The sequence below is a fragment of the Caloenas nicobarica genome, chromosome 1 (genome assembly GCF_036013445.1).
Source record: "Caloenas nicobarica isolate bCalNic1 chromosome 1, bCalNic1.hap1, whole genome shotgun sequence".
In the NCBI taxonomy this organism is placed as follows: domain Eukaryota; kingdom Metazoa; phylum Chordata; class Aves; order Columbiformes; family Columbidae; genus Caloenas; species Caloenas nicobarica.
The window spans coordinates 196,408,871-196,435,113 of record NC_088245.1 but is presented as its reverse complement, the minus strand read 5'-3'; the positions used below and the strand labels follow the sequence as shown (position 1 = coordinate 196,435,113).

At 45.6% G+C, this 26,243-nt stretch overlaps 1 protein-coding gene across 5 annotated transcripts; it reads right to left on the bottom strand.

Annotated features, from left to right (window-relative positions):
* Window positions 1-14,033: 14,033 nt before the first annotated feature.
* Window positions 14,034-25,293, bottom strand: LOC135990709 (gap junction beta-6 protein). 5 transcript variants are annotated; one of them, XM_065638699.1, is made up of 3 exons: window positions 25,085-25,293; window positions 24,552-24,629; window positions 14,034-15,803 (listed from the first exon to the last, which is right to left on the bottom strand). In XM_065638699.1, exon 3 carries the CDS (start codon window positions 15,779-15,781, stop codon window positions 14,990-14,992), a length of 792 nt encoding a protein of 263 aa, XP_065494771.1. In that variant the 5' UTR covers window positions 15,782-15,803; window positions 24,552-24,629; window positions 25,085-25,293; the 3' UTR covers window positions 14,034-14,989. The 5 variants fall into 5 exon arrangements, with proteins under 5 accessions (XP_065494771.1, XP_065494764.1, XP_065494780.1 ...); XM_065638692.1 differs by having other exon boundaries at window positions 24,552-24,626; XM_065638708.1 differs by lacking the exon at window positions 24,552-24,629.
* Window positions 25,294-26,243: the final 950 nt, after the last annotated feature.

Here is a 26,243-nt window from a genome sequence, read left to right as displayed (position 1 = left end):
GATCCTTTTCATGCCCAAACTTTTCTAGTTTTACTATGTTCCTTTGCTGTATTTCTACAGGTGATAAACAATTGTTCAGTATAAATAGATGGACTTTTAATATTTAAGGGCTAGATAATGATCGATGCTTATGATTTATGACCCTCACTGATAAATTTGGTCTACAATTAGAGATAACAGCTAGGGACTGAAACAGTGGTTCGTTAATAATCAGTAATTTATAACAGTACAAATAACTGTAAACAGCTGTGGGAAGGGTGAAGTGGTTGTTGCTTTTTATTCATCAAAGTTTCATAGCCCTTGTCTGTAACAGGTTGGAAAGGGATAATGATGTTGGCTCTTCCCTGACTTTGAGCAATAAGAGGTGGAGAACTTGTTGAACATGGCAGTATCCTTGGGGTACCAAGGCTGCTGCCGAAGAAATCCCTGGAACTCTTCCCCTGGTAGTCTGAATTTTCTGTCTGCTATTTTAGGCTCTCCCTGACATCCTTAAAAAATTTACATTTGTGCTTCCCAGTCCTGACATTCCTAATAGCCCCTTTTCCTTGCCTGAAGGACAGTGTCTTTTCAGCCCTGTCACTCTCCCCAGTCTTGTTGTGAGCAGCTGCCACGGGCTGGAAAAATTAAGAACTTGTCTCACTTCTGCAATTATTTTTGTTGAGGGCCAAGAAGTCCCTGGTGTGCAGAATAGCCCCAGAAAGAAAGAAGGCTGTTCCCTCGCCCTGAGTCAGACAGTGAAAGGTGACTTCCAGGCTCTTTGGGGAGACAGTCATATTGGCTGGCTTGAAAGGAAAAGATAAACTGCGAACTGCCAGGATGTTCCCTGAAAGATATCTGCAGGATTTCTGTGCAGCCGCAGGTGCCTTTGAGCTGCACAGAACCAGGGAAAGCAGCTCAGGAGGTTATCAAGTCTACACTTAGACTGAATCAGCTGGACTTGGATAAAGCCAAAGGGTCCAGATCATTCAGGAGTGGAGCAGTAATTGCTGCTAAATTAATATGAGGAAGGAGCCAGTGATTTCTGACTCCAAAGGGAGGTGGAGCCCCGGGGAAGTTAATGTTCTAGGTACCAATGTCTCTCCACCTTTCTTGTCATCATACTGTTAATTGCAGAAGTCCCAGCAATTGCAGGGATTTGTGGGAAGGGATCTTATAGACACAGAAGAAGCAGAGCCATCATGCCAAGAAATGACAAAGAGCCACACAGCATCTCCTCAGAAATGCCACTGAGATTGTTCCTAAGCAATGTATGCATTCAGGTTTATGAAAACTCCAGCAGAGATGAGAAATATCCCTTTCAAGCAGCACCCAAGAGAAGATAAAACAAACTCCCTTGGGTCAGGAATGTTTCTGCCTCTGCTCTCCATTTTATTCAAGTACACCATAAAGGGATTTGCTTCAGGCAGGGAAAGGTGGATGGCCAAGAAAACCACTGTCTTTTGCAATGTTTTTATTACTCATATACTCTCAGTACTTACTGCTAAAAGTCAAGTGTTCCAGCTAAGCAAGTACTTGGTGGCTTGCTGGTGTATTTTACTGGGTCGGTAGATAATTTCTTTTCTTAATAAATACATTTCTGACAGGTTGTGCTCCCTCTTGAGATTCTTTCTCAGCACCAAAATGTGCCTACTGCTAAGTGGTTCGTCTATTAACTGACTTCTTAATGAGTAAATCTATTACTTTCTTATCTGGCTACATAAAAGGAGAAAGAGAGGTTGGAGGGATTTGGGGCACCCTCGAGGGGCAATGCTCAAACCCCGCACAGAGTGCACGTGGTGCTGTGTTAGGTGGGACTTGCTCACCAGATCCCCCTCTTGGCTCAGCCCACGGATGCGTTTGCCCGCAGCTCTGTCCTGCACCCTCCGGTGTCCCTGCTCCGCAGCAGTCACACACACTCTGGTGGGTCACGCATACTCTGGTGTGTCACACATACTCTGGTGTGTCACACAGGCTGTCCACAGCTGTGCCAGGATGTCCTCCAAGAGAGCCCCAGAGTAGCTGCCAGCCCTTTTGGCAGACTCGCTTTCGTCCATGGTGCTCTGTCTCATCCCAGTGACAGCCCCGGGCTCACAGTTCCTCTGGTGACAACACCTCAATTTCTCACCTGTGTGCAGCCGCTTCCCAGTATGGCACTGTGAAGGACTGGGGTGTCTTTTCTGGTCAAGGCAGCACGGGAGAACTGAGTGTTGGGCTGTCCTGGCTCATAGTACTGCCTGCCTTTTTGCAAAAGTGAAAAGCAGGAAAAGGCCAGTTCCCAAATATGCTGGGCTTTCAGAGGAAATGGAGAGGGAGGGGAAGAGAGGCACATTTCAGGTGTTGGTGACCGACAGGCTGTGGGGTTCAAAACCAAATGGGACCAGGCACTGCCAGGAGACATTCACCATGGGACTTGCCTCTTAGGACTGGCAGGGGAACGTGGTGGCTCTGCCAGCGTTTGTACCATGCAGGCTGGCTGATGGCCTGAGTCGTATAAAGAGTTTTGTTTGGACAACAGAAAAATGGGATTAAAACAACCTTACAGCAACTCTGTACATGTCTAGCTCGTGGAAAAAATGTAAAATAATCAGGCCTAAATCACACAAGATGTTTCACTCTTAGGTATTTTATTGTTATGGGTAAAGTGTCAGGCAAGGGTGATCATAAATCATTTGCAGTAGTTTCTATTATTTCAAAAGAGATATAATCTACTGGAAATTATTCTGGTCCATGGCATTTATGTGAAGCTACAAGGAAATTCCAGGCAAGATCAGAATGTGCCGAGTTTCCAGTTCCCATCAGGGATTGCAATTGCTGTCGAAACACTATTTCCAAATTGCAACCCACAATCTCAGGTGAGGTAATTCTTCCTTGTGTCAAGACATGTTGCCTTGCCATGTAGCCTATTGTACATCCTGGGAACAGGAATTTTGCCTGTAAATCAGCAAAATATACATGCATGTCTATAACCTCAGAGACATCAAATGTTGGCATAAAAAACAAGATGGGTCATGTCCTTTTAGCTATGCACAGCTCCAGTTGGTCTGCTTAATTGGATTTGCCTCTCTTTTTTATTTTCTATGGCACTCAGTACACTTCCAGCACTAGTGCAATGGCACTGCCTGCTGATGTAAAAAGCACAGCAAGATCACTAAAACCAGCTAAATTAATTTTTCTTTTTTTCCTTTTGCTCATTTGATAAGCGTTATGACAGAGTTGCAGCCACAGACTGGCTTCAGGAATAAAACAACTTGTGCTCCCTTTGAGATTCCAGAGAGTGAAGGAAGATATGGGAAAAGTTGCCTAAATATTCTCCAATAAGCCCTAAAACCTATAGGACAGATTTCTGAAATCCAGGACTTTCTGGTAAGCATTACATTTCTGTTCCACCCCCCAGGACAGCCAGAGAGGGCTTGTGAGCTATGCTGATGGGGTGTACTCTCACCTCTCTCTCCTGAGGTTAGACCATCCCTTTGCATTTGGAGCCCAGAAGCCGCTCCTTTGGCATGGAAGAGGCTCCCACAGCTTTTCCCACGAAAAGCTGAGCAGCTTACTTTCTTCTGAGAGCAGCTGCTGGTGCTGATTATTTAATGTAAAATGCAGAATCCTGCACCAAAGATCTTCTCTTTTCTTCACACTTGCTTAACTTACAGAATAACTTTTGGCTACGTCTACATTGCATTACATTATAACACATTACACCATATTACAGCACACAACATTCCAATATGGTATTTACAGACAGAGGCTACAGCTGCAGACCTCAGCAACCACTGCAGCCCAGCAAGAGCAGGCTGTAGAAACAGCTGGTGCTGAGGATCCAGCAGTCATGTCAAATACATGTCAATAAGGTTTGCTCTGGACCAGTCCCTGTGGACTGACTGCTGGGGCAGCTGGGGTACAGGGGCTGCGCTCCAGGAGAGGGTGTGAACCAAAACACCAGAGTGGAGGTGATCAGGGGATTCCCTTCAGCAACATGTTGCCCTCCCCAGTTAGAACGCTAATGTAGAAACATCCTTAGCTTTTCCCAAACTCTGCCCAAATTTGGAGATTTTTACTTTCTTTGACCCGAGAGGACTCAAACCTCTGTCCCCTACTCCCCCCACAATGCCATAACCACCAGGCTGCAGGTTGGCTGTTGGTCTCCACCTCTCCCACAGAATTTATTCAGCTGGGCAGAGGAGAACGGAAGTCAGCAGGACAAAAGGACACAGGGATACAGTGAGATAATCTGTGGGAGAATTTTCCCTAAGGATAAAAGGACTCAGCTGGGAAAGGGAAGGAGGATCTGGAGTTTCTGCTCCCAGGATTGTTTATGCATTTTATATTTAACACCAAATAAAAGGCTGCAAATATGACTTAGAAGTAGCGTTACACTTTCCTAGCTGCCAATCTTAACCACCAGGTGAATCAGAACCTGTCTTGCATGCTCTCTGTCCTTCTGTGCAGTGTACCACAGGAGTGAAGAGTGTCTCTTCTTCCTCCCCTACCTCCATACCTGGCAGCCAGCGTTGGGAAGGAGAGGTGTGGGATTGATGGAGATGTGGGGTTGAATGAGAGATGTGGGATTGAAGGAGAGATGTGCAATTGAACCCTGCAGTCTAAAGGAAACACAAGGCTGGGTCTCCTCCTTCTTGGGAGACAGACGTAGCCAGAGGGACAGACAACTATCCAGCCAGCTCCATCAGAAAAGGAGGCGTTTTGTGAGCTGCCAGGTCATGCCCAAGCACATGCAGGCATGTCTGCAGCACGCTGATGAAATCCTTCGGGGACATCAGTGGCTCCTTCTTCATGACCATGGGTTTGTGGTGCAGAAAGGATGGGGTGTCCTGAGGGCACCCTGCAGCCATGCTGGCGGGCGAGGGGGAAATTTCTCAAGGGTGCCTCACTGAAGTGTGTCCTGAGGAATCACATTACATGTGTTCACACAAGGGGAAATGTGACCTCCTGAGCAGGGTTCTTTTTCAGTTGAGAATTTAAGAACTTCCCTCCACAACTGATAACTAATCACAAAAATAACATATATCTAGGCTACAGCTGACAGTGTTGCTGGGCTTAGCTAGTGCTGAGAGTTTATCCAGTGTTCAAATTTGTTTAGCAGCGCTGATGGCTTACCAAATCAAGCTAAAATAATGTATACAAGATTTAGACTAATTGAAGCCACAGGAATTTTCCAGGAATTTATCAAGATAAATATAAAATTAATTTAGTTAATCCAAACAGCCTTTCTGCTATAGAAAAATCCCAAGCAAAACTAGATAGCCCTCATCTTTCAAGAATGCCACGTCAGACAAATGCACCTCAGGCATGACCCAGGTGAATTAGGTTCTGCTTCAGATTTACAGATTGGTCTGTATGATCTGTCACTTCCGATAATTACTTTTTTTGCTTGGTTTGGGGTGGGGTGGGGGGGAATAAAACAGAATTCTTCCTAACAGATCCATTAGGAAAAAATGCATTTGCTGGTTTTTCATTTTCTGGTTTTTAATCATGTTAAAGAGGTGGCAATTCTTCAGTGATTAATTTTTCAGTGGGCAATTGGATAATGCCTCCCAGTTCTTTGGTGAAGAACCATTAAACAAAACAAAACATAACAAAACCAAACCAAAACAACAAAAAAGAGTGAGACTTAGCTTGCTGAGGAGCAAATTAAGCTGTTCAATCATGTGTGAACAAAACGATGCCACAAGATCATTCTGGCCGGGGATGTGCAGCTGTATCCTCCTTTGCGTCAGGCTCCAGAGGCAGTGGCAGGTCTGAAGAGCTCCCTTGGGTTTGTGATGTGTCTTTGACTGTTAAATCCTTTTGCTAATCAAGGTTTTCCTACACAGTGATAAAGGGGTTAGATAGGTTTTGGGAAGAGTTCCAAGAAACTATTCAGGTACTTGATAGGATTTAAATAAATGTCAGACACCCACGTTCAGAGCTGCAATAAAGAAAACCCCCACACAGTGGCTACCCAGCCCTCCAGGCACTTAGATTCACCAGGTATCTTCCACTATGACCTGCAAGTTCACCCACCACTCCTCTTTTCCGTGTCCCTTTGGAGGGGTCAGGTAGGTGGAGCCTCCCTGATCTGGGCATGGGGAAGAAGTGGGGAAATGCCGGATGGAGAAAGTGTGGGCAGCAGTTTGGCGGGTCAGGCTCTCCCTCTGGAGGAAGCTCCAGCATGACTTTATGTTTTGCAATAAGCGGTGGGTAAACACAAAAATAATCTTGGGGTCAAGGTTATCCCCCTTGGTTGTGAGGTGGGAAACCTGAGTTACGTAGTATTCCACTTTCATCTCTAATCCCTGTGAAATACCACGGTCAGTGTGGTTCCAGGTTATTTGTTTCAGGTATCTGTGAAAAGTAAAAAAGTTACTCTTACTGATGTCCCTTTTTGTCCTTACAGTGACCATGAAATAGGAAGGTGACACTGGCCATCACCCATCACCTATGCTGGGTGTGGGCACATCTTCCAGCTCCTTGCTAGCGGTCCACACATGTCTTTGAGAGGAGCCCCTGGTGTCTCTGACCCCCTGCAGATAGCTGAACCAGACCCCCCCCGCCAGCATGATCGGGTGACACAACAATCGATTTCATTATTAATTCCCTACTTTATACACCTAAATATTTGGGGCTTTTTTTCTCTGTCACGTCTAGGCATGGGGCAGAGCTCACCAAAGTGCCAGCCCAGGAGCTCTTGCTCCTAAAGCAGTTCAGGACACTGGAAACCAGGGAGTTGGATGAGGAGTTCAAATTTTTCCTTGAAGTGCATTTTATTTTCCACCTACCACTGTGTGACTGCTAAAATGATCTTTCCCCAGAGTGCCTTAATTCTTCTCTGATCTCAGCTGATTCTCTCTCATCATCTGATGATTTTGCCTTCTCTCAGCCTCTTCTTGTGAAAATATCCCTTTAAACATAAATAATTGTTAGAGATGCCAAAATAAAACTGAATGTTCAACCCAGAGTTTAAAGCATTTGCTGGGAATTCTCTTTCTTTCCTGCATTTAATCTCTGTTAATACAGACCATTATTATTATTATTATTATTACTATTCCCCACTTTGTCCAAGGAACTGCTGGGTTGGAGCCATCCAGGGGCTGTGGTGTGTGAGACATGAGCGCTCCTGCTCGCTGCTCAAGCTTTATCTGCACTGGGAAACTTTGCAAGGACTGGTGAATTAGTTAAATTTTGACGAGATAAGGAATCAGAAGCTGAGTAACTGTGAGTGTGGCATTTTTTCAGTCTATTAAAGCTCTGTTGGATGCTTTTAACTGTTTTTTATTATCCCCAACCAAGCACATACTGTGTGCCTACCTGGGACATGTTTTTATTAAACCCAAGCCATCAGCCCTAATAACAGGATTAAATTCTCCCTCCTGTGTAGCTCAGGACCAGCTAAAAGCTGCAAGAGCTGGTCTGGGTTTCACTGTTGTGAATTTCAGTCCCAGGGACACACAGAGAATTTCACCTGGGCCACAGGGTTCAACAGTTGCTTTTCTTTCCAGGCTTGTCATATACTGTAAGTGGCATCGAAGGACAAAGTCTGATTCCTTCTTGAGGTCATCATCATGCTTTATATGATGTTGCCGTCATTGTTGTCACTGTTATTTAACAATTGCCTAAATTTCCCAGATGTCCCCAAGACATCACTGAGGTGGGTCCCCGGCCTGAGGACCCATCACGTAAAAGATAAGAAGGTGGGGGGGGGTGGTCTAAGAAGCCAGAAGAAATTAGATTAGCCAGGATTCCACTATGGTTTTGATAACACAGAGGCTGCACCATGCTGCTCTGGGGAGTTAAGAGCATAACGAGCTCTGCCCCGGGTCTGGAGGAAGTAAAATAGCCTAATTCCCACAGATTGGGAGTCCCAGCAGGTCAGGAGCCAGTAGGGCGTGAAACCTTCCTGCTTTACTGACCCGGCTGTCCCAAGCTCCTCTGATTTGTGGGCTCATACACAAGTAAATGGCTACCCAACATCCAAGCCAGTGGAGAAAAAATGGTCCTCGGATTTATTAAGTGTCAAACCATTTTAGGGAGCTCTCTTCCTCCTTCTCTTAAGTAATTAACTCTTTTCTGCAGCCACCATCAAATCACTGGAAACAGCCAAAATGGTTGCGAGAGCGTGACCGCACGTGGGTGCTTTTGTTGGCACGGCACCAGGGCATCATCACTGCCTGCCGTGGGTGGGCACAGGGGAATTATTGACCCATTTTGTAGATCTGCTGTGAGGAGGTAATGGCTGCTGTGTGCAACAGGACCTGATGTTGCAAGAGGGCTGTGCGGAAAATGGCTGAGTGGTATTGTGGTGTTTTTAAGGAGTTACACCCTGCTATGGGCCTGGCCCAAGCGCGCTGGATCAACAGGGATTTGCTGAGTGACAGTGAGGAGCTTTGGATCCGGCCCTGAAACACTCGGAAGCTCGCACAAAGTGCCGACATGGTTTTCACAGCATTGAAGGCTGAGGGGAGGCTGGGGTAGAAACTCTGGCATAGACGGGTGACCCAGGGGCCCAGGCAGGTGGTAGCTGGGTGGTGACAAGGCGCAGGGAGCGGTGCTCCTGTCCATATGCCTTTTGGCAGGGACAAAGCAGGTTGCTGACTGGGGCTCTTGCTAGGACTTGACGGCTGAGTCAGGGCTCTGCAAGAACCTCTCCCTGTCTCTTCCTCCCACTGACCCACCCGCTCATTGCTTGGTGTGTCAGACAAAGCGTTGGGTGCTTCTGTGCAAACGCACCTGAGCCCCCAGCTGTGTGTGCACGCTGGACGAGCGGCCATGCTCCACAACTAGCAGCAAGGGCGCAGGGCCAGGTAGGTGGGAAGTTGCAGAAGTGTTATTTGCACCCCATCCCCATTTTTTTGTGAAGCTGGCCAATTTTGGGCTCCTGTGGAGGTTGAAAAGGAGGCCAGTGACCTTTACATGCCTAACTTGAGAAACAGAAGCCTGACAATACAGGGCTGTGCAGGGAGACGGGTACGCAGGGCCGCCGGCAGGGGAGAGGCTGCTACAAGGGTAGTGCTGCCACTGCGGTCGACGCTGTGAAGTCCCTGTGACAAAGTCTGCTGAGGTGGACATGGTCTCTGCCCACAGGCCCGCCTGAGGGGACAGCAGTGGCCAGTATGGTGTGAGATCTCACATCCAACAGTCCCTCTGGCTTCAGAGGCCACACTTTCTAGAGCACAGCAGAAATTTGTCTGTGATGATTGCGTACCAAACAAATAAAAATGTGCATGAAGAATTCTTAAATGCCTGCCCCTCTACTTTCCCGCCATGGCGAGAGCAGCTCAGCGAGCATCAGGTAACAAAGGCAAGAAGCAGTGTGATCGCCTGTAACTCAGGTCCCCAGCTACTCCTTTTGCTGTAAATCACAGCCTATGAGCTGGAAGCTGAGCTGTGAGCGATCATTACTCAGATATACACAACAGGGACCACTCTCCAAGGATGGCTGCTGGGCACCTCCTCATCTTGCCATGCCACAGTCACCACAGTGGCAATGGGAAGCACCAGAAAGGCAGAGCATGCTATTTTATGAAGAACAGAAATTTCACCTGTTTTTAAAAAGAGTAGAAAGGAGGACCCTGGGAACTACTGACTGTCAGCCTCACCTCTGTACCTAGGAAGATCATGGAACATGGAAGATCCCCCTAGAAGCTACATTAAGGCACATGGAGATAATTCAAGACAGCCAACATGGCTTCACCAAGGGCAAGTCCTGCCTGACAAACCTAATGGCGGTTTTTCGACAGAGTAACTACATCAGTTGGACAAGGGAAGAGCTACAGATGTCATCTATCTGGACTTCTGTAAGGCCTTTGACACTGTCCTCCACAACATCCTTCTGTCTGAATTGGAGAGATGTGGATTTGATGGGTGGGCTGTTCAGTGGATGAGGAACTGTCTGGATGGTCACACCCAGACAGTAGTGGTCAATGGGTCAATATCCAGATGGAGACTGGTAACAAGTGGTATCCCTTAGGGGTCTGTACTGGGACCAGTACTGTTTAATCTATTCATCAATGACGTAAACAGCGGGATCGAGTGCACTGTCAGCTAGTTTGCAAATGACACCAAGCTAAGTGGTGTGGTTGACACGCCTGAGGGATGGGAAGCCATCCAGAGGGACCTGGACAAACTCAAGAAGTGGGCCCATGTGAACTTCATGAGGTTTAACCAGGCCATGTGCAAGGCCCTGCACCTTGGTTGAGGCAACCCCTGGTGTCAATACAGGCTGGAGGATGAAGGGATTGAGAGCAGCCTTGTGGAGAAGGACTCGGGGGTACTGGTGGATGAGAGACTGGACATGAGCCGGCAATGTGCACTTGCAGCCCAGAAGGCCAATCGTATCACGGGCTGCATCAAAAGCAGTGTGGCCAGCAGGTCAAGGGAGGTGATTCTGCCCCTCTGCTCTGCTCTGGTGAGACCCCACCTGGAGTCCTGTGTCCAGCTCTAGAGCCCTCAGTACAGGACAGACACGGACCTGTTGGAGAGGGGCCAGAGGAGCCACAGAAATGATCAGAGGGCTGGAACAGCTCTGCTGGGAGGACAGGCTGAGAGAGTTGGGTTGTTCAGCCTGGAGAAGAGAAGGCTCCGGGGAGACCTTATTGTGGCCTTTCAGTACTTAAAAGGGACTTATAAGAAAGATGGAGACAGACTTTTTAGCTGACCCTGTTGCGATAGGACAATGGGTAACGGTTGTAAACTAAAAGAGGGGAGATTCAGGGTAGATATGAAGAAAAAACTGTTTACAATGAAGGTGGTGAAACAGGGACACCCCATCCCTGGAGACATTCAAGGGCAGGCTGGACAAGGCTCTGAGCAACCTGATCTAGTTGAAGATGTCCCCGCTCATTGCAGGCGGTTGGACTAGATGAGCTTTCAAGGTCCTTTCCAACCTGAACTATTCTATGAAATAGATCTGTTTCAGGAGCACTGTAATAAAGCCTTGATTCATAAAGGAAATAGAGGTAAAACAAAAACACCCCAAGCAATTGGGAGCAGAGGTCCGCCTTGCGTTGGCTGTGGCAGCACTTTCCAGCACATCATCGCAGGGCGAGGGTGGGGGAGGCGCTGGGCCAGCACCACATGCACCAGCACAGTCTCTGCTTGGCAGAGGGGCTGGGGGAGCCGAACTCACACCAACCTGGCAGAAAAGAGCTTGCGGCTCCAGTCCATGCGGAGAGGTAGGCAGCCAAACTATGCAAAAGGAGAGTGGGTTCAGACCATCCCACAGCTAGTCTCATTTGCTTTCAGTGCTTTGGCATGCAGGGTTGTTGGGAAGGGCTTAGGTCAATGGAAAAACAAAGCCAAAGTTGCAAGGAGGGTGGGCTGAGAAGAAGAGAGAGGGATGGAGGAAAGCGTGCAGTGGGGCTGGAGTCAAGGGCTGCTGTGTGTAATGGGAGCAGAGTCTGGCGGACACTGCTGCTGCTGTGTCTGGGTATGGTCAGGGCTCCTGCCTGTTTGATAGGGAAGTGAGACACAAGGGTGGCAGGGGTGCAGAGAATTTGCAAGAGAGTTTTTCCAGAGGCTCTGATTAATCGTTTGGCACCACAGCCAATTTAAGCAATCTCTGCCCCAGGCATAACAAAGGGGAAATCAGAGGGTGAGGAAATGCAGCAAGGACAGGGCAGGGACAATTAAGCTGGCTGCCATCAGAGAAACTGGCCGAACTACTGCAGGGTGATGGCCGTGCCAGTGTAGTACAAACCCCCGGTTACCAGTGGGTCAGAGATCTGGGGGGAGACCCTCTCCCCGGGGGATGCTACAAAGCAGGAGCAAGGAAGAGTGGGCAGAGGAGGGCTGGGAGCAGACACGCTCTGCAGGTCAGAGCAGCCCCAACCAGCCTCAGCCAGCTTGCAAGGATGCAGGAGGAGGTCTGAAACCCAGACAAGCAGCTCAGTTTGTCTCTGCAGAAAGGTTTAACTACCACCCCACCAAACACAGCAGTGTCCCCTGATCAGGCCACGGCAGGCGCAGGCGGTGGGAAGGTGACTTGAGAAACAAGACCCTGAAAGCTGCCATTTCCTCCTGATGCCATCTCCTTCAGCCTCACACAAGGGGAGATGAGGAATTATTTAAAGAGGGCACTGAAACCACCAGGGACTTTTCCTTGGCAGTAACAAAAGTCAGGGGATGTTTCAGGTAAAGAAGCGTCTGTAATTAGAGTTGCACAAAGCGTGACGAGAAACATCCCAGCCAAACACATCTCAGTCACCACTGGTCTTCCCTGCTGAGTCAGCGACTAGTGAAGCCTTGGATAAGCTCCAGCTCTTTGATTAACAGCCACCCTTGGCATAGGCTGGACAGGAACTGGCACATTTGCTCCTGACCCTCCTGGCTGCCAGGACACTCCAGCAGTGGGGCAGCGTCACTTGACTGCACCTCACCAGGTCCTGCTACCATGCAGGACACGTCCAGCCAGCCCAAACCCATTTACAGCATGGCCATGCACAGCACTGTGCTGGCACACAAAGGACCACATACGCCCAATTTCTTCATTTAAGCTTTGCCCACTTATCCAGGCTTAAAATAACAACAGACTAGAAAAATCCAGCTGCTGGAATAGAAAAATACTGTTGGAAAACTTGTAAGCAGGAAATGAAAACACCGTATAGAGAGCTATTGTCATATCCTCATGTGGGGTTTCACAGGCTGCACTTTATGATAGATCAAGAAAAACTACGCCTCTTCCATTTGAGGAACATACCTGCCTTAAGGTGTTTTCCAGGTTTATTGACATTCAACATAGGGCTATTCCAATTCGATCACTAAAGGTGGTGAGACACGATCAGGCATAACTATTAGCTGATCTTCATTCAAATTCCTGCAATTTGCAGCATGCCCTGGATTAAAGTCCACAGCTTGAGTTGTTCCACAAAGCACAAGTCTGGAACGTAAGCAGCTGTGTCTCCACACCCTAGGACCAGCACAAGGCGAGGCCTGAGCCCTCACCGTTTGCCCCTGGGCAGACTGTGGGGCAATTCAGTGAGGAACAGTCTGAGCACCCACCTTCCTGACCCTAAGGGAGCAGCTCCGTTAAGTAAAGGTTTAAACCATTGCCATGTCAGATGTGGAGCCTGGAGAGGAAGCCATGATGAGGCCACTGGGAACAACACCTACAATGCCAAACTTTTGTAGCACTTTCTACTTCTGCTTGTATTTTCAGTCTCCAGACAGAACAATACAAGTACACTCATACTGTTTTTCGTATTTTTTTTCCTTGAGCTTGCTGGTAGACACATTCAGAAGACTAGCAGCAATTTCTTTTGACTATAGCAATTAAAAAAGAAAATGTGCTGCAAAGGCAGGAAAGATCAGGAGTTTGCCAGCAGAATAGATGAATGACAGGGCTCAGCTCAGGCCCTCATGCATGGACAGAGCTGACTCTGGGTATTTTCTCTCTCCTGCTGCTTGTGCCTGCAGCCTGTTAGGGTCCCACTGGTCACACACAAAATAACCAGCCAACCCCCACTTGCAGCATGGACACACACAAAGCTGTGCTGGCACCTGCAAGAAAAAGTGAGATACATCTAACAGCAGGAAGAAAACTGCATTGAGTGTATCCTCTGTTCAGAGGGACAACATGCTCATCGTTAAACCCCCTGAAAGAGTAGCTCCGTTATAGAAAAAAACAATGAAGCTAATCCATTTGCCCTGGTGTAACAACAAAAAAGTAACTCTGCTGAGGTCAGCATGTCCGTAACATTTTTATCATGGTGAGAAGTGACTCAAAATAGGAAACACATGAGACACTACAGCTAGGGATTTGTACACCCACCCCTTTGGCCCTCAAGCTGCCCTGCTTTCAACAGCACACCCCTCTGCCCGCGCACTGAAGTTTTGTGTGTACCTCCATTAGGGTACAGACAACAGAATTAGGGCCTCAGTGTTCTGGCTGGGAATGAGGTGCATGTGTAGGCTACGTGCACTTCGGATGTAAAGTGCCTGCCAGAAAACAGTTTTTCTTAAGTGCTTGTCCTGCTTAAGATCTCGTTAGCATTCACATATAGACTCTCGCTTCATTGAGAAAAGTGTTTGCCTTTTATTCAGAAGACTTGTTCCTTTTCCAGTGATATTTTTCCATGTCCTTCAAACCAAAGAGCCCCTAGTTTCATAACAGTGCCATCAGTCTACCACAAAAAAAAGCAAACAAATCAAAACAAAAAAAAAGTTCCATGATGTGATAGAGCATAAAGGAATACAGCTAATACATGAGAGAAATAAACATTTACATATAGTTATGTATGTTGCCATAAAACTGGTAGTAGGCAATGAAAGATCAGAAGAACACCAGGTCTGCTAGATGTTTAAAACAAGTCTATTTAGGCTGTATCTATATTCTCACACTGGTGGTAGCATGACTCTGCACTCAGGACCTAGCTACCTCAGTTACCCACACCACACACAGTGGGCTCCCGCACAACCTCCCCTACAGCCAGCAGCGTGCACACAAGTGTCTTGAGCCACCTGTCCAGTCTCAAGCAGCACTTGCAAAGCTGTAGATATGTAGCCTGCTGCCGTGTCCTCCCTATGAACATGGTGTTACATGGCTCATCTGCATACACCTGGTTAAGAAAAAATGTCATCAGTTGCATACTAGGACACCTTAAGTAACATGGAATCTTAAGAGTTTAGAAAAATATTTTAATTGTCAGTTCACAAGTAAAAACTATCACTATTACAAAACATTTTGTAATACTAGAATACCTAGCTTGGAAAGAATTTTGTTCTTATTGCTGTTGCATAGTTTTCAGGAGCTGTGTCAGCATGAAGGTATTAGCGGGTTTCTCACTTGGCATAGTCAGCTTGTAAGGGTACTCATAGAAAGATATACTTTCCTATTTAAACCTCACATAATTTTCACATGTTCAGGCTGCCCTCACTTTTTTCAGACATGCATAATTGACACCTGACACTACGTAACAAAGTCTTGCCCAACTTAAATTGTTTCATGTAACAAATTTCATTTGCAGCCTTTAAACAAAAACCATTCACTCCAAAAAGAGTGAACACGGGCATTGGCACCACCTTAACTGCTTGAAAATCCTATAACTGGGTTCTGACAGCTATCAGATATTAACTCGTTCATTTCATTTTGTTTGGTTTCTTCCTTATTCTCATGGTTGGGGTGATGTTTTGGATTTCCAGCTTTTTTAGACCGTCTGAGGAAAAATTTTGTCAGTAAGTAACATAATTCAGCCACATTTAAAAGAATGCAAATGCTGGACACAGCAATCATGAAAATAGTAAACACCGTCTTTTCAGTAGGTCGAGAAACAAAGCAGTCTACTACGTTGGGGCAGGGCCAAGCATCACACTTCATTAAGCGAGGCATTCGGAACCCATCGTACATGAAATAAAACGCATACATGAAGACAGCTTCGAAGACCAGTCTGCAGAAGATGCTGCTGGTGTATGTCCACCACAAGGAGCCCTCAATACGAAACCTCTGTCTTCTGATCTCTTCGATGTCCTTGTATTCACATTTCTGGTCTCCCTTTCTGAACTGCCTTTTCTTCTCATGCCTCCTGTAAGCTACGTGCATGGCCACCAGCAGTGCAGGTGTGGAAACAAAGATGAGCTGCAAGGCCCAGAGTCTGATGTGGGAGATGGGGAAGAAGTGATCATAGCAAACATTCTTGCAACCAGGTTGCAGAGTGTTGCAGACAAAGTCATCTTGTTCATCCCCCCAGACTCTCTCTGCAGCCACAACCAGGATCATGATACGGAAGATGAACAGGACCGTGAGCCATATCTTCCCGATGCTGGTGGAGTGTTTATTTACACCTCCTAAAATGGTTTGCAGAGCTCCCCAGTCCATTCTCTCGTTTTAGTCGTCCGACCTAAGACAATATAAAATAAACAAAACTAAGATTAATCAAGACAAGAAAATACCATCAAGCACGTGGTATAAAATAAAGGCAACATCATATAATCGCAGCATATACATTGGCTGTGGTAAAATTTTGTTGACAAAGGGGGCTTACCTATAAGCACTCATAACTAATAATCTAATTGCATATCAGCAGGTAGTATTTCATTAGTTGATTACACACATGGTTATCACACTCATTCAACTTCTGTGTGTGTTTGCCAACTGAAAACAGCTATGAGCTACATCAAGTAGGAAAAGCAGAGAAGGGAAATTGATGAAAACAGCCTTAAATTGAAGCTGCAACTTCTAGTAGTTTGATAACAGCAACGAATAGAAGATGACATCAGCCAAAATTCAGGTAGGCGTTATGTTAAAAAAACAAAAGTGTTAGCTAGAACTCTTATATAAATTAAGCCAAGTTGGCCCATTCTTAACTTTAGAGTGTAAACAACATTTTCACGAGTACACTCCAGCAATAAAGACAGACCTTGAGGAACTGTTGCTGATGTTCTGCACCTTCCATGAGCAGGTCTGGATAACACACATTCACAAATTTTAAAAAAATGTGACTGTAGGGCTCTATATTGTTAGTTGAAGCAAATTCCACAATAGCTTGAGGTGAAGGCGAAATCTTAGTCATTATCCATCTCAAGTTGTCTGTTTAAAATCACTGCTTAAAGATTCATCCCAAAATTGCATTTCTCTCCACTAACTACAAAGAGAGCCCAGAGTAACTAGACAAAGACTCCTTCATAGTCAATGCCTGTTAGGTCATTTTTTTTTTCCCCACTATAATACAGACTGCATTACTCCTAGAATACAGGAGACATTTCAGAGGCTGGGAGTGCAGACAGGCCAGAAGCAGTTCAGAGACTTTTCAACAGAAGTATATCATTTCCAGAAGGTAAGTTTCAAAGTACAATGACTTTAATCCTAACTAAAGGATTTCACCTTTGTCTCCCACATACTTCACAAGGATCACAATTGTCCAGGTTCGCTCAGGTTCTGCAAACAGCTGCCTTTTACAGAGAGCATTCAGAGGCATTTCACTCCATCCCCCTTCATCCCTCCGCTTCAAGCAGATTTACAGAAAGTTAGTTTGCAAGCTGCTCTGAATTCAGGAAACCAGCATTTCTCATACCTATGAGCCAGGACGCTTTAAGTGTTCACAGACCTCTTTCCTCTGAAATTTCTCAACTTTTAATTCACTTAGATTTCAGAGACCATTTTTCTTTGGCATTCACAGCACAGGGCACCAATATGCAAAAATCACATTTTCAAGGTTTCCAGAGAAGAGTGGTCACTGGCACAAAGGTCATCATATCCACTACATGGCAGAATTAAGATTTTCCTAACTCTGAGCTGAGTCACATTGCATGATAAAGAAAATGAAGACATTTCCCTGCAGTTGCCTTCCACGTCACACTCCCATTCTGAGTAATGTCAACAAGTATTCTGCTTTACAGTAGAATTACATACAATCAGCAAGTCACATGCAATAACACAGAGCATCAGTCAAAAGTACACAACAGCTCAGGGAAAATGAGGACACATTGTATGAATGCAAGAGGTCTTTTTGTTTGGTTGGGGTTTTTTTTGTGTGTGTGATTTTTGTTGTTGTTTTTCTTTGACTTACTGGAACGTAAGCGTAATCTCCTTTCACTGGTTCCCTAAACTGCACTTCCCTCAGACCATGCTGGTTGACTGTGGGGTTGTACTTCAGCAGGTGAAAACCAAGGGAGCACCCAAGATTTTCTTCAGAGTGGAGAGAACTTTTCCTGAGTCTCCTTCAGAATGCAAAATATATGTGGACTATTACCTCTGTATCTGTCTGAAAGCAGTCCTGGAAGCGGAGTTACCTTCCTATCCTGCTAGGTTATTTTTTAAGAAGAATGTTTATTTTTCATTAGCATACAAATATAGAGAGAGTCTCTGTAGGTTAACAACTGAGGGCACAGGAAAGACCCTTAATACCAGAGATACTTACAAAACATACCAGCCAGATTTTTAAATGTTTCCACCCCTTTTATTTACCATCTGATTTTTCATCAGACCAGCCCTTCTTTCAGGATTTGCTTTGGAGATCCTTGCATGTTAAACAGAGGAACAGTTACAACCTTATTAGTGTTTTTACTAGTGTTCTGTTACTATTACACACATATTGCAATTACAATACTTGTAAAATGACATTACAACTAAGTTTAATGACTGGAAATACTTATGCACACCTGAATATAAAGCCTGAGGAAGACTGGCACCATGTAAACTGTAGTATTACATAATTCGCCCATGCTTTAATTCCACCCGAATCCTTGCATTTCTTCTCTCACCGTTTCTTCTCCCTGCCTGTCAGTCACTCCTTACAGTGTGAAAGGCTGAGAAGTGGGACCTAAGTGGGACCTGTGTACCCCCTCCCCATAAGTGCCATTTCTTACACATCACCCCTCACTGTACACCAGTATTGCTGCCTGTTACAACTCCACAAGGATTTGCTTCCACATGCAATTACTCCTTCTCAACTCCCTGTGCAGAAGGGGAATCAAATTGAGTGCTTCAGGGTATAGGTAAAGGGTAGCTTGTCTTCAGTGGCAAAGTTAGCTCAAGGTACTTGCCCACCACCATTTGTTCCTGAGGTCACATTGCAGTTCTCCATGTCCTGCAACTTTGTAGAGGTGCATTATAAACTCTGTGGCTTGTTCAAAAGTTATTCCCAGTACTAGTATGTGTGTTTTGTTTTTAACCTTATCTGTCTTTATAGCACAGCCCCACAAAGCATCTGAAAAGCACATCTTTATTTAAAAAACAGGCTGCAAACTGCAAAGCATGGGTAAGAATGAGCAGTCGGTGGGGAAAAGGAGCTGACAAAGCTTTATTGCTGAGGACAATATCATGAAAGTATACCCTCCATCTGACTTGCTCCACCTCCTTCGAGAGTATATTGAGCTTGCTAAGCCAAAACATCGTGCTTCAATGCTAGCAAAAGCATGGCTGTACCTGTACCAGAGCAGAAAAAGCCAACACACTTGGGAGAGGCAGCCTTTCACCTCGAGTCTCCTCATGACACTTCCTCTCCTTCCAAAAAAGCCTTTGTCTTTCATATCTGCCCAAACCCTCCCCCTTCACCATTCCCACCTACCTTTCCAAATCCTCCAGCTATCTCTTCGGCTCCTCCTGCCACAATCCGCTATTCTTCCTGCTGCTTGCTGAGCTAGTCACCAACCTTTGCACCCTCTTGCTGTACCCTCATGGCCTCTCAGCCTTGTTTTTATGCTGGTGGAAAGTCATATGACTTCTGGAAACTCCAGAGATTGATACAGGCACAGACCAAGTTCTCCCTGAAGGGTGACACAGTTAAGATTGTAGGGCCATATTCAAGCAGCCTAAATGCCATCCAAATACTCTGGATGTTTCCTACTACCTGGCTTTAAACAGATCTCATCAATACAATTTAGAGGATCTAATGAAGGCAATTCCGAGATTGCTGAAGTGCCCACCTCTATCCAATAAACAGACACAGCAACCCAAGCAGAATTCAAGTTAACTGAGCATGGCCCTTCACACTACTAAGGCATCAGTGCAGATCACTCCTGCTAGACATCAAGTTTGGGCTATCTGAACTTATGCGATGGCTCATTTGCTCCTAACTTACTCAAACGCTGGTATGTTGACTCCCAATCATAGGCTATCTTTCTTCCAGACACTTGCTTTTAAGACCTTTAATACTAGCAAGTAAAATATTAATTGTCTTGCTGACCAAAGAAGATGGAAAGCCAATTCCCTTTAATGGATGGCAACTCTTATTTTCACAGAGCCAGTCCAGATAGTATTTTCTGTGAGCAAATCTGGGTAAATGCCTACAGAAATAATAGTATATAGACAGTCAAGGACTTACATGCTTTGCTGGTCTCAGAAGTACAGCACAGCACAAGTTAAAAACATGAAAGCTTAAGTAAAGGGGGGGAAGTAAAGCAGGAAGGTTGGAAGAACAGAAGACAGTTTAAATCAGTGAAGTTGAGTAACTGAGCGTTTAGAACCCATTCTAACACGGGAGTGTATTAGCTTTAAGTGGTAAATTTTCCTTAAAAAAATTGCAACTGGGCATGAAAATAAGCCTTTCCAATTCTGCTACCAGCTGAACCTTCTGTTCCATTTCAACTATCAGAGGATCACAACAGTATATGGCTGTTACAGCAGGAGTTAAAAATGATCATAAAAGATCACCATGCTTGACTGAAAGGTTAGTTATGAGAAAAATGGTTCTATATGGCCACACAACACACAGAGGTACATAAGCAGGTGTTTTGGTTTGGGTTTGGTTTGTTGTTGTTTTGTTTCTCATTGTTTTTTCACGAGTAGGCTGGACAGCAGCAAGAAAATAACCTACAGCTTTCTCTATTTCTGTAGCTCTCAGCTTCCAGGCAGCATTGTTTTGAACTCTGTGCTGCCCCGGCCAGACTGCCTTCTACTTCAAAGCTGGCTCCTGTAAGCCTACATTAAACTGCAATCAAAGCGGGTGAAAACCCTGCAGTTCACAACACTGTGGGGACAATTAGCATTGAGTGCCTGTGTTTATGAGGTACAGAGGGTTAACAGATGCTTTTTTGACTCTGTTAAAGACTGTTATACTGGGAAATCATTAGTCCATGGTTAAATCCACAATTTCAGCAAACTACAACTAGAATACAGTGAAGGTAAAACCAACAGAAGATACATTCCTTTCACACATACAGCATGGCACTTGCTGCTACAGGATATCATCAAGCAAAAAATATAGTTGTTAGGAAGTGCTACAATATTTGCTTAGACTACAGGAACATCCAGGAGTCCCAGTAAACAGGGGGTCCATGGTATGCTAACTTACACATTAATTCAGAGTAAGATTATACCCTTCACCCCACAGCTACAAATTGGATACCAATTTACTTATTCTTCTGGAATTACATAGAAATGTAGAAGGTGTACACAACATTCCCACTCCTATCAGAATTCTAGTGTAGGGTGTACCAAGAGTTACCAGTCCAGTGTGACACTCCACCACTTTCAGTAGCGCCTCCAGATACGGACACAAGATCAGCAGTCTGCCAAGACAAAAGTCACTTTATCCTTTGTGGATAAATCCTATCTGGATTTCAGCAGTTTCAAATCTGCGTATTGTCACTCTGTCAACCTAGGCTCTAATTTACCGCTAAGCAAAACGGCAAGCTCTTAATCCCTAGTGTGTAGATTTTGACATTCCTATTGCCAAATTAGTTTTGGTGCTGTATCACAAGAACAGCAGCACTGACAGAACCAAACCAAGGAAGCTACTAATAAATACAGGTTAACGTCTTCCAAAGACACCTTCCTTTTATTTCACCAAGAAAAGCTGGCATACAGGCTACAGCAATTACTTGCTGACTATCTGAGACTTCCTACCTAATTTGCCAGCCTGCCCCATGGCTCAGTTTCCCAGACATTAAACAGGGGATAACAAAAATCTCACCATCTCACAGGACTGTTCCAAAATGCTGCACTACAATCAGGCTTCACAGACTCATACATTGTTATCAGTAGACCAAAACAGATAAGTACCAGTTCGAAGTTGGAGGTACAGAGCTTGAATTCAATCATCCAGGATATTCCTGATACCTGAAAAAGAATACAGCTCCCTACATTGCTATACCTTTAAAGCAGAGTTCAAAAAGTAAAAAGGTACAGCTTTGAAGTCAGACATTAGCAAGCAAAATCCTTTAACTTCACTATTACAGGCAGCTTCCAGCTATTTCAATTTTACAGCAGCATATTGGAAACTTCAAGGAGCATGCAGCTGGAACACTCTGAAGTATCTACTTTCCTAAAAAGTTGAATAAAGATCAAAAGAGCAGTCTAACAATCACAGAAGCTTGCGCAATTCTCTCTAGTAGCTCCTAAACTTTGTTCTGAACACCTATCTCCAGATCAGGGGAAACTGGAGAACAGAAGAGCCGTGACAGAGGAATTACAGTATATCTGACTTGACACAAGAACAGGCAAAGACTAATCAGGAACAGCAAACCTCTGAGAGCTGCGGGTCTGAACACTGCAAGCATTGTACTTTTCTTCTACTCAAGTTCATGAAAACAGAAGGCATTCTTTGCTCTAATTAAACCTAGTGTGAAACTCAAGAGATAGCCTTTAACGCAGCACATTAGAATCCAATATGCATGTAGTTAATTGTTTAAAAAAAGTATGCTAGTTAACTATCAACAGCATTAATGGTTCAGTTCTACCCATGGTGACTCCTTTACAACTGTCCCATATTCATGCCCCTACATGAGTTAAGTAATTTTTGAAGCACGTTTGGAAATACACATAGCCATTTTACTAGGCTACAACAGTAAATGGAGGATTACCATCCTCCAGAACATCCCCACAGAAAATTCACTATCTGTGGAAAACAGGAAATCAGAAGTGCCAGTCACACTTGAAGGCGTGACAAGACAGCACAAGTACTGTTAGAATCTGGCCCCTCTCAGCCATTCTCCCCTGTAAACCTTTCCTTCAAAATGTACTTTAAATTTCTCACTTCGAAAGAAAGCCACATTCCTGAAGACTATGTCTTCACTGATGCAAGTGCCCCATTTCTCATATTTTTAAAGAAAGTTTTATACACACTGTGCCCTGCTCCCAGTCATGAAAACAGCAGCTTCCTAGTTATGACATTGTTATGGGGGGTTTTTGTTTGTTTGTGGTTTTTTTAACCCATTATTTCTTATTTCTTTCCCCCCAGACCTAGGCAAATGTCTACATCCCCTCTACCAATCTGCCCTCTCCCACTTCAATGTAACATTTCCTACAAAACTGGCAAGTCACTCTTTCACATGCAGACAGAACTTGCACCCTTTTGGAAATTCTAATTAAATTTATAAACACGAAGATATTACACAGCAGTGCAGCTTTTCCTTGAGTGTGTTTTTGTTATAATTTCTCTCACCAAAAGTAAAGACAACAGCAACTTTTTTCTCTTTAAAAACACACTATTACAGGAAGAAACATTTGTACAAGATAAGAAATAGAATTAGTTTTCAACTTTCTTTTATCAACCAAGAGGAGATGTGTTTCTCTTTTTCCACATTCCTTCTGTTTTGAAAGCACGTTATCTCTCCTCACATATCATCACTTCAGGCTTTTCCTTACAAACTGGTGTTTAGCCAGGCAAGAGTCACAGTTCTCCTTTCAGATAACTCAGTCATCATTAAATAACAATTGAAACCAGCGAGGAACAGAATAAGGAAAAACGTCAAGAGAAAAAACAAAGATTCATCCCATGCTCCTGTTTCAGGCAGCTTTTGGGAACACTGATTTCATTGGAACTGTTGACATGAACAAGAAGAACCAACTTGTAAAGCACCCTCTTTACTCACGGGTACCACCTGAGCTTACACAATGACTTATTAAGAACTTGTATGTATATCTCAAAGTGTTGCTATTTTTCCAGCGACCAAGATAGTCTGCTATACCTTTTTCCACTGTGCAATTACTTTTTGCGCAAAATAAATGAGGCGGCCCAAATAATCTACCTGGGTTATGCTTCAAGGGATGCAAAACAGCAACACAGTCAGAGGCACAAGCCTCAGCAAGTTGAGAAAACCAGCCCTGTCAGGACAAAATTAATTCCTCCAGAGGAATATTTTAATTCATGGCTTTTTATTGTTCCATTTTTAAGCTCTGTGATATGTAGTCCTTCTACCAATTATGAGACTGAAAATTCTGGGCACTGAAGTCTCCCAGAAACCCCGACAGTAAAGGTGTAACCTCATGGTTCTGCAGATGTATTGGAAATCCCACCTGGAAAATTACATGAAGGTGTATGCTCCTTCCAGACTGAGGCTTGACCCACCATTGCTTTGTCCTATAAGTTAAATCTAACAGAACCACATGGACATCCTTCTGCCTGCTGCCTTTCCTCTGGGGCTCTTCAAGGCAAGCATCTGGCAAGCAGAGTTTCCAGGCTGAACAGCAGAGAGCAAGAGGTACTAGAAACCACATATAACTTCTTTAACAAAATCAAGGATAAAAATATACATACTCTTGACTCCATGCGCACACGTACATTGCGGTAATCCTAAACAGGATCTGAGCCAAACCCTCATATCATTTCACACAGGCCACAGCCAATAAAATGTTTTTAGTGATCAAAGTCACAGAAACTGGGTTTAAAAGAGCATTCTTAAGACAAAAGGCCACTTCCTTCTTTCAACCCTTTGCCTGTTCTCTTATTTCCAGGCTACATAGTGAAAAGTAATGGAACACAATACAGATAAATTAATTATTCTATTGGGGGAAAGGAAGAAAAGAATAATAAAAAAAGATGCTTCAACACAAGAGATTGGAAGAGTAACACACAATCTAGGAAGGCCCAATGACAGCAAAACCAGCCATGGCCAGCAGGCCACAGAACAAAATCAAATACCAGCTACCACAGGAGCTCAGCAAACACTCCTGCCCTTACTCCAGCTTGTACCTCGTGTTTCATTTCAGGGCCTGAGTACTCAATTCCTTGTGCGATCTTATCCAGCCCCGATACTCAAAAATACATTTATTTCTGACTCACGCCTCGCATTTCCTATTCTCCCCGTAATTCTGAGGAATGTTTCCAGTGTGTGATCAGACGCTCACAGGACCTGTCAGTTTTACTGATGCAAGCTGTTTACCTTCCTGCTGCTCTCTTCACAGCTATAGGTGTGTCACAAATTACCTGTAATTTCGGAGGCCTTGATTTTCCTTGGTGTTTTAGCTGGTCGCGTACTTCACATAACGTGCTTACAGAGAGCTGCTGGGAGAAGGTGAATTAAAAAAAAAATAAAAAAAAGAAGAGGTTGTTCGAAGTTAACTGCATAAGTAAGAGAACGAGAGCGTTCCTTCCCTATTAAAACTGATCGCGGGGTTCAAGCGCTCCCCCTCATGCTTAAGCTCAGGAAGCGAAACCCAGAGCTCCGAGGCCGGGCGGGGTAAACCCTCTCGGGGGCAGCGCAGGGGGGGGGGCAGCGCTCACGGCCCCGCTCCCTGCCGCTGCGGGCAGCGCCGCCAGAGCGCCCGGCTCCGCCGCCCCGGCCCCACGCTGGGGCGCAACAAGTGCAGCAGCGGCGGCGCCCGCAGAGGGGGCAGCGGGCCGGGCTGAGCCCCCCGCCCCTTCCACCGCCGCCAGGCCCGCTCCGCACGGAGGACGCACAGGAACGGCTTCCCCCACCGGCCCGGCCGCGGGCTCCCCACTCCCGCCGCGCCCCTCACCTGCCGCCGCAGTGCCGCGGGGAGAGCTCAGCCCCGCCGGGGGCTGCCGGGCCAGGCACCGCGGGCGGGCTGGCGGGCTCGATGAGGCTCCGGCGGTGCCTCTGAGGAGCGGCCGGTCCCAGCTCCGCCGCCCCAGCGCTTTAAGGTCCCTCCCTATTCACCTGCCGCCGCTTTTAACCCGCCCCTCGCCCGCCTCCGCCCGCGTCGGGCTCTCGGGCCGCCCGGGGAGGAGGTGGCGAACCCGGGGCGGAGCCGGCGCCGGGCGCTCGTCGCAGCGCCCCGACGTGCGGCTGGCGTCCCGGCTGGCGTCCCGGCTGGCGTCCCGGCTGGCGTCCCGGCTGGCGTCCCGGCTGGCGCGGCGGGAAGCGCCGGGGTCGGACCCTCCTCGCACCCCCGCACCGCCCCCCGCCGCCGGTCTGAAGTTGCAGGGGGAGAGCATGAGGGGAAGGGAAGATAACTGCAGATGTGGGGGGGGGGGTTTGCAGAGGAAATGCATATCTATTTAAGATAAGAGGGTCGTGTTCCCGTCTTGTCAAATCCAGGTATTCAAAAGGTCTTTGGGAGATTAAAAAAAAACCCAAACCCCCGAACACGTCTTTTTCTCCTGAAAATTGTTGAGGAATTACTGGCCGAAGGCAGAAGGAAGAGCTAGTAGTTTCTGGCTTTTTGAGGTTAATTTTCGAGTGTGATTGAAATGCTACGGCAGTGCCCTGCAAACCCGCAGGCTTTCACAGAGTTGCAGATACTTGTCAGCGCAAAGACCTATTTTGGAAAGTTTTTTTGTTTCTAAGGAATAGAGTTGCTGAGGAAACAATTTACTTTGGGTTCAAAAATCCGTGCCCGAAACGGAATTCTCCATCTTGCACGCACACACATCGAACTAAATAAATGGTTTCTAATTCTCTTAACTAAATTTCCAAAGGAAACGTAAAAACGTACAGCACAACAACAACAGTACATTTACTCAGGCTTTGGATGAAAAATGTGTGTGTTCATGATTGTTTAGAGTATAAAGGCTTAAACATAAATGATTTCCAGCTAAATTCTTCTGCCCTTTATCTCCGCTTTCTAGAATAAAAATAATACCAGGGAAAGTCTTTTGCAAAAGTCAATGGTTTAATTGATCTCATGCTCGGGAAGAAGAAGTAGAAATTTCTAG

Excerpts from the sequence above, each read along its gene's own strand:
- LOC135990709 (XM_065638699.1), bottom strand. The coding sequence starts at position 15,781 with ATGGACTGGGGAGCTCTGCAAACCATTTTAGGAGGTGTAAATAAACAC.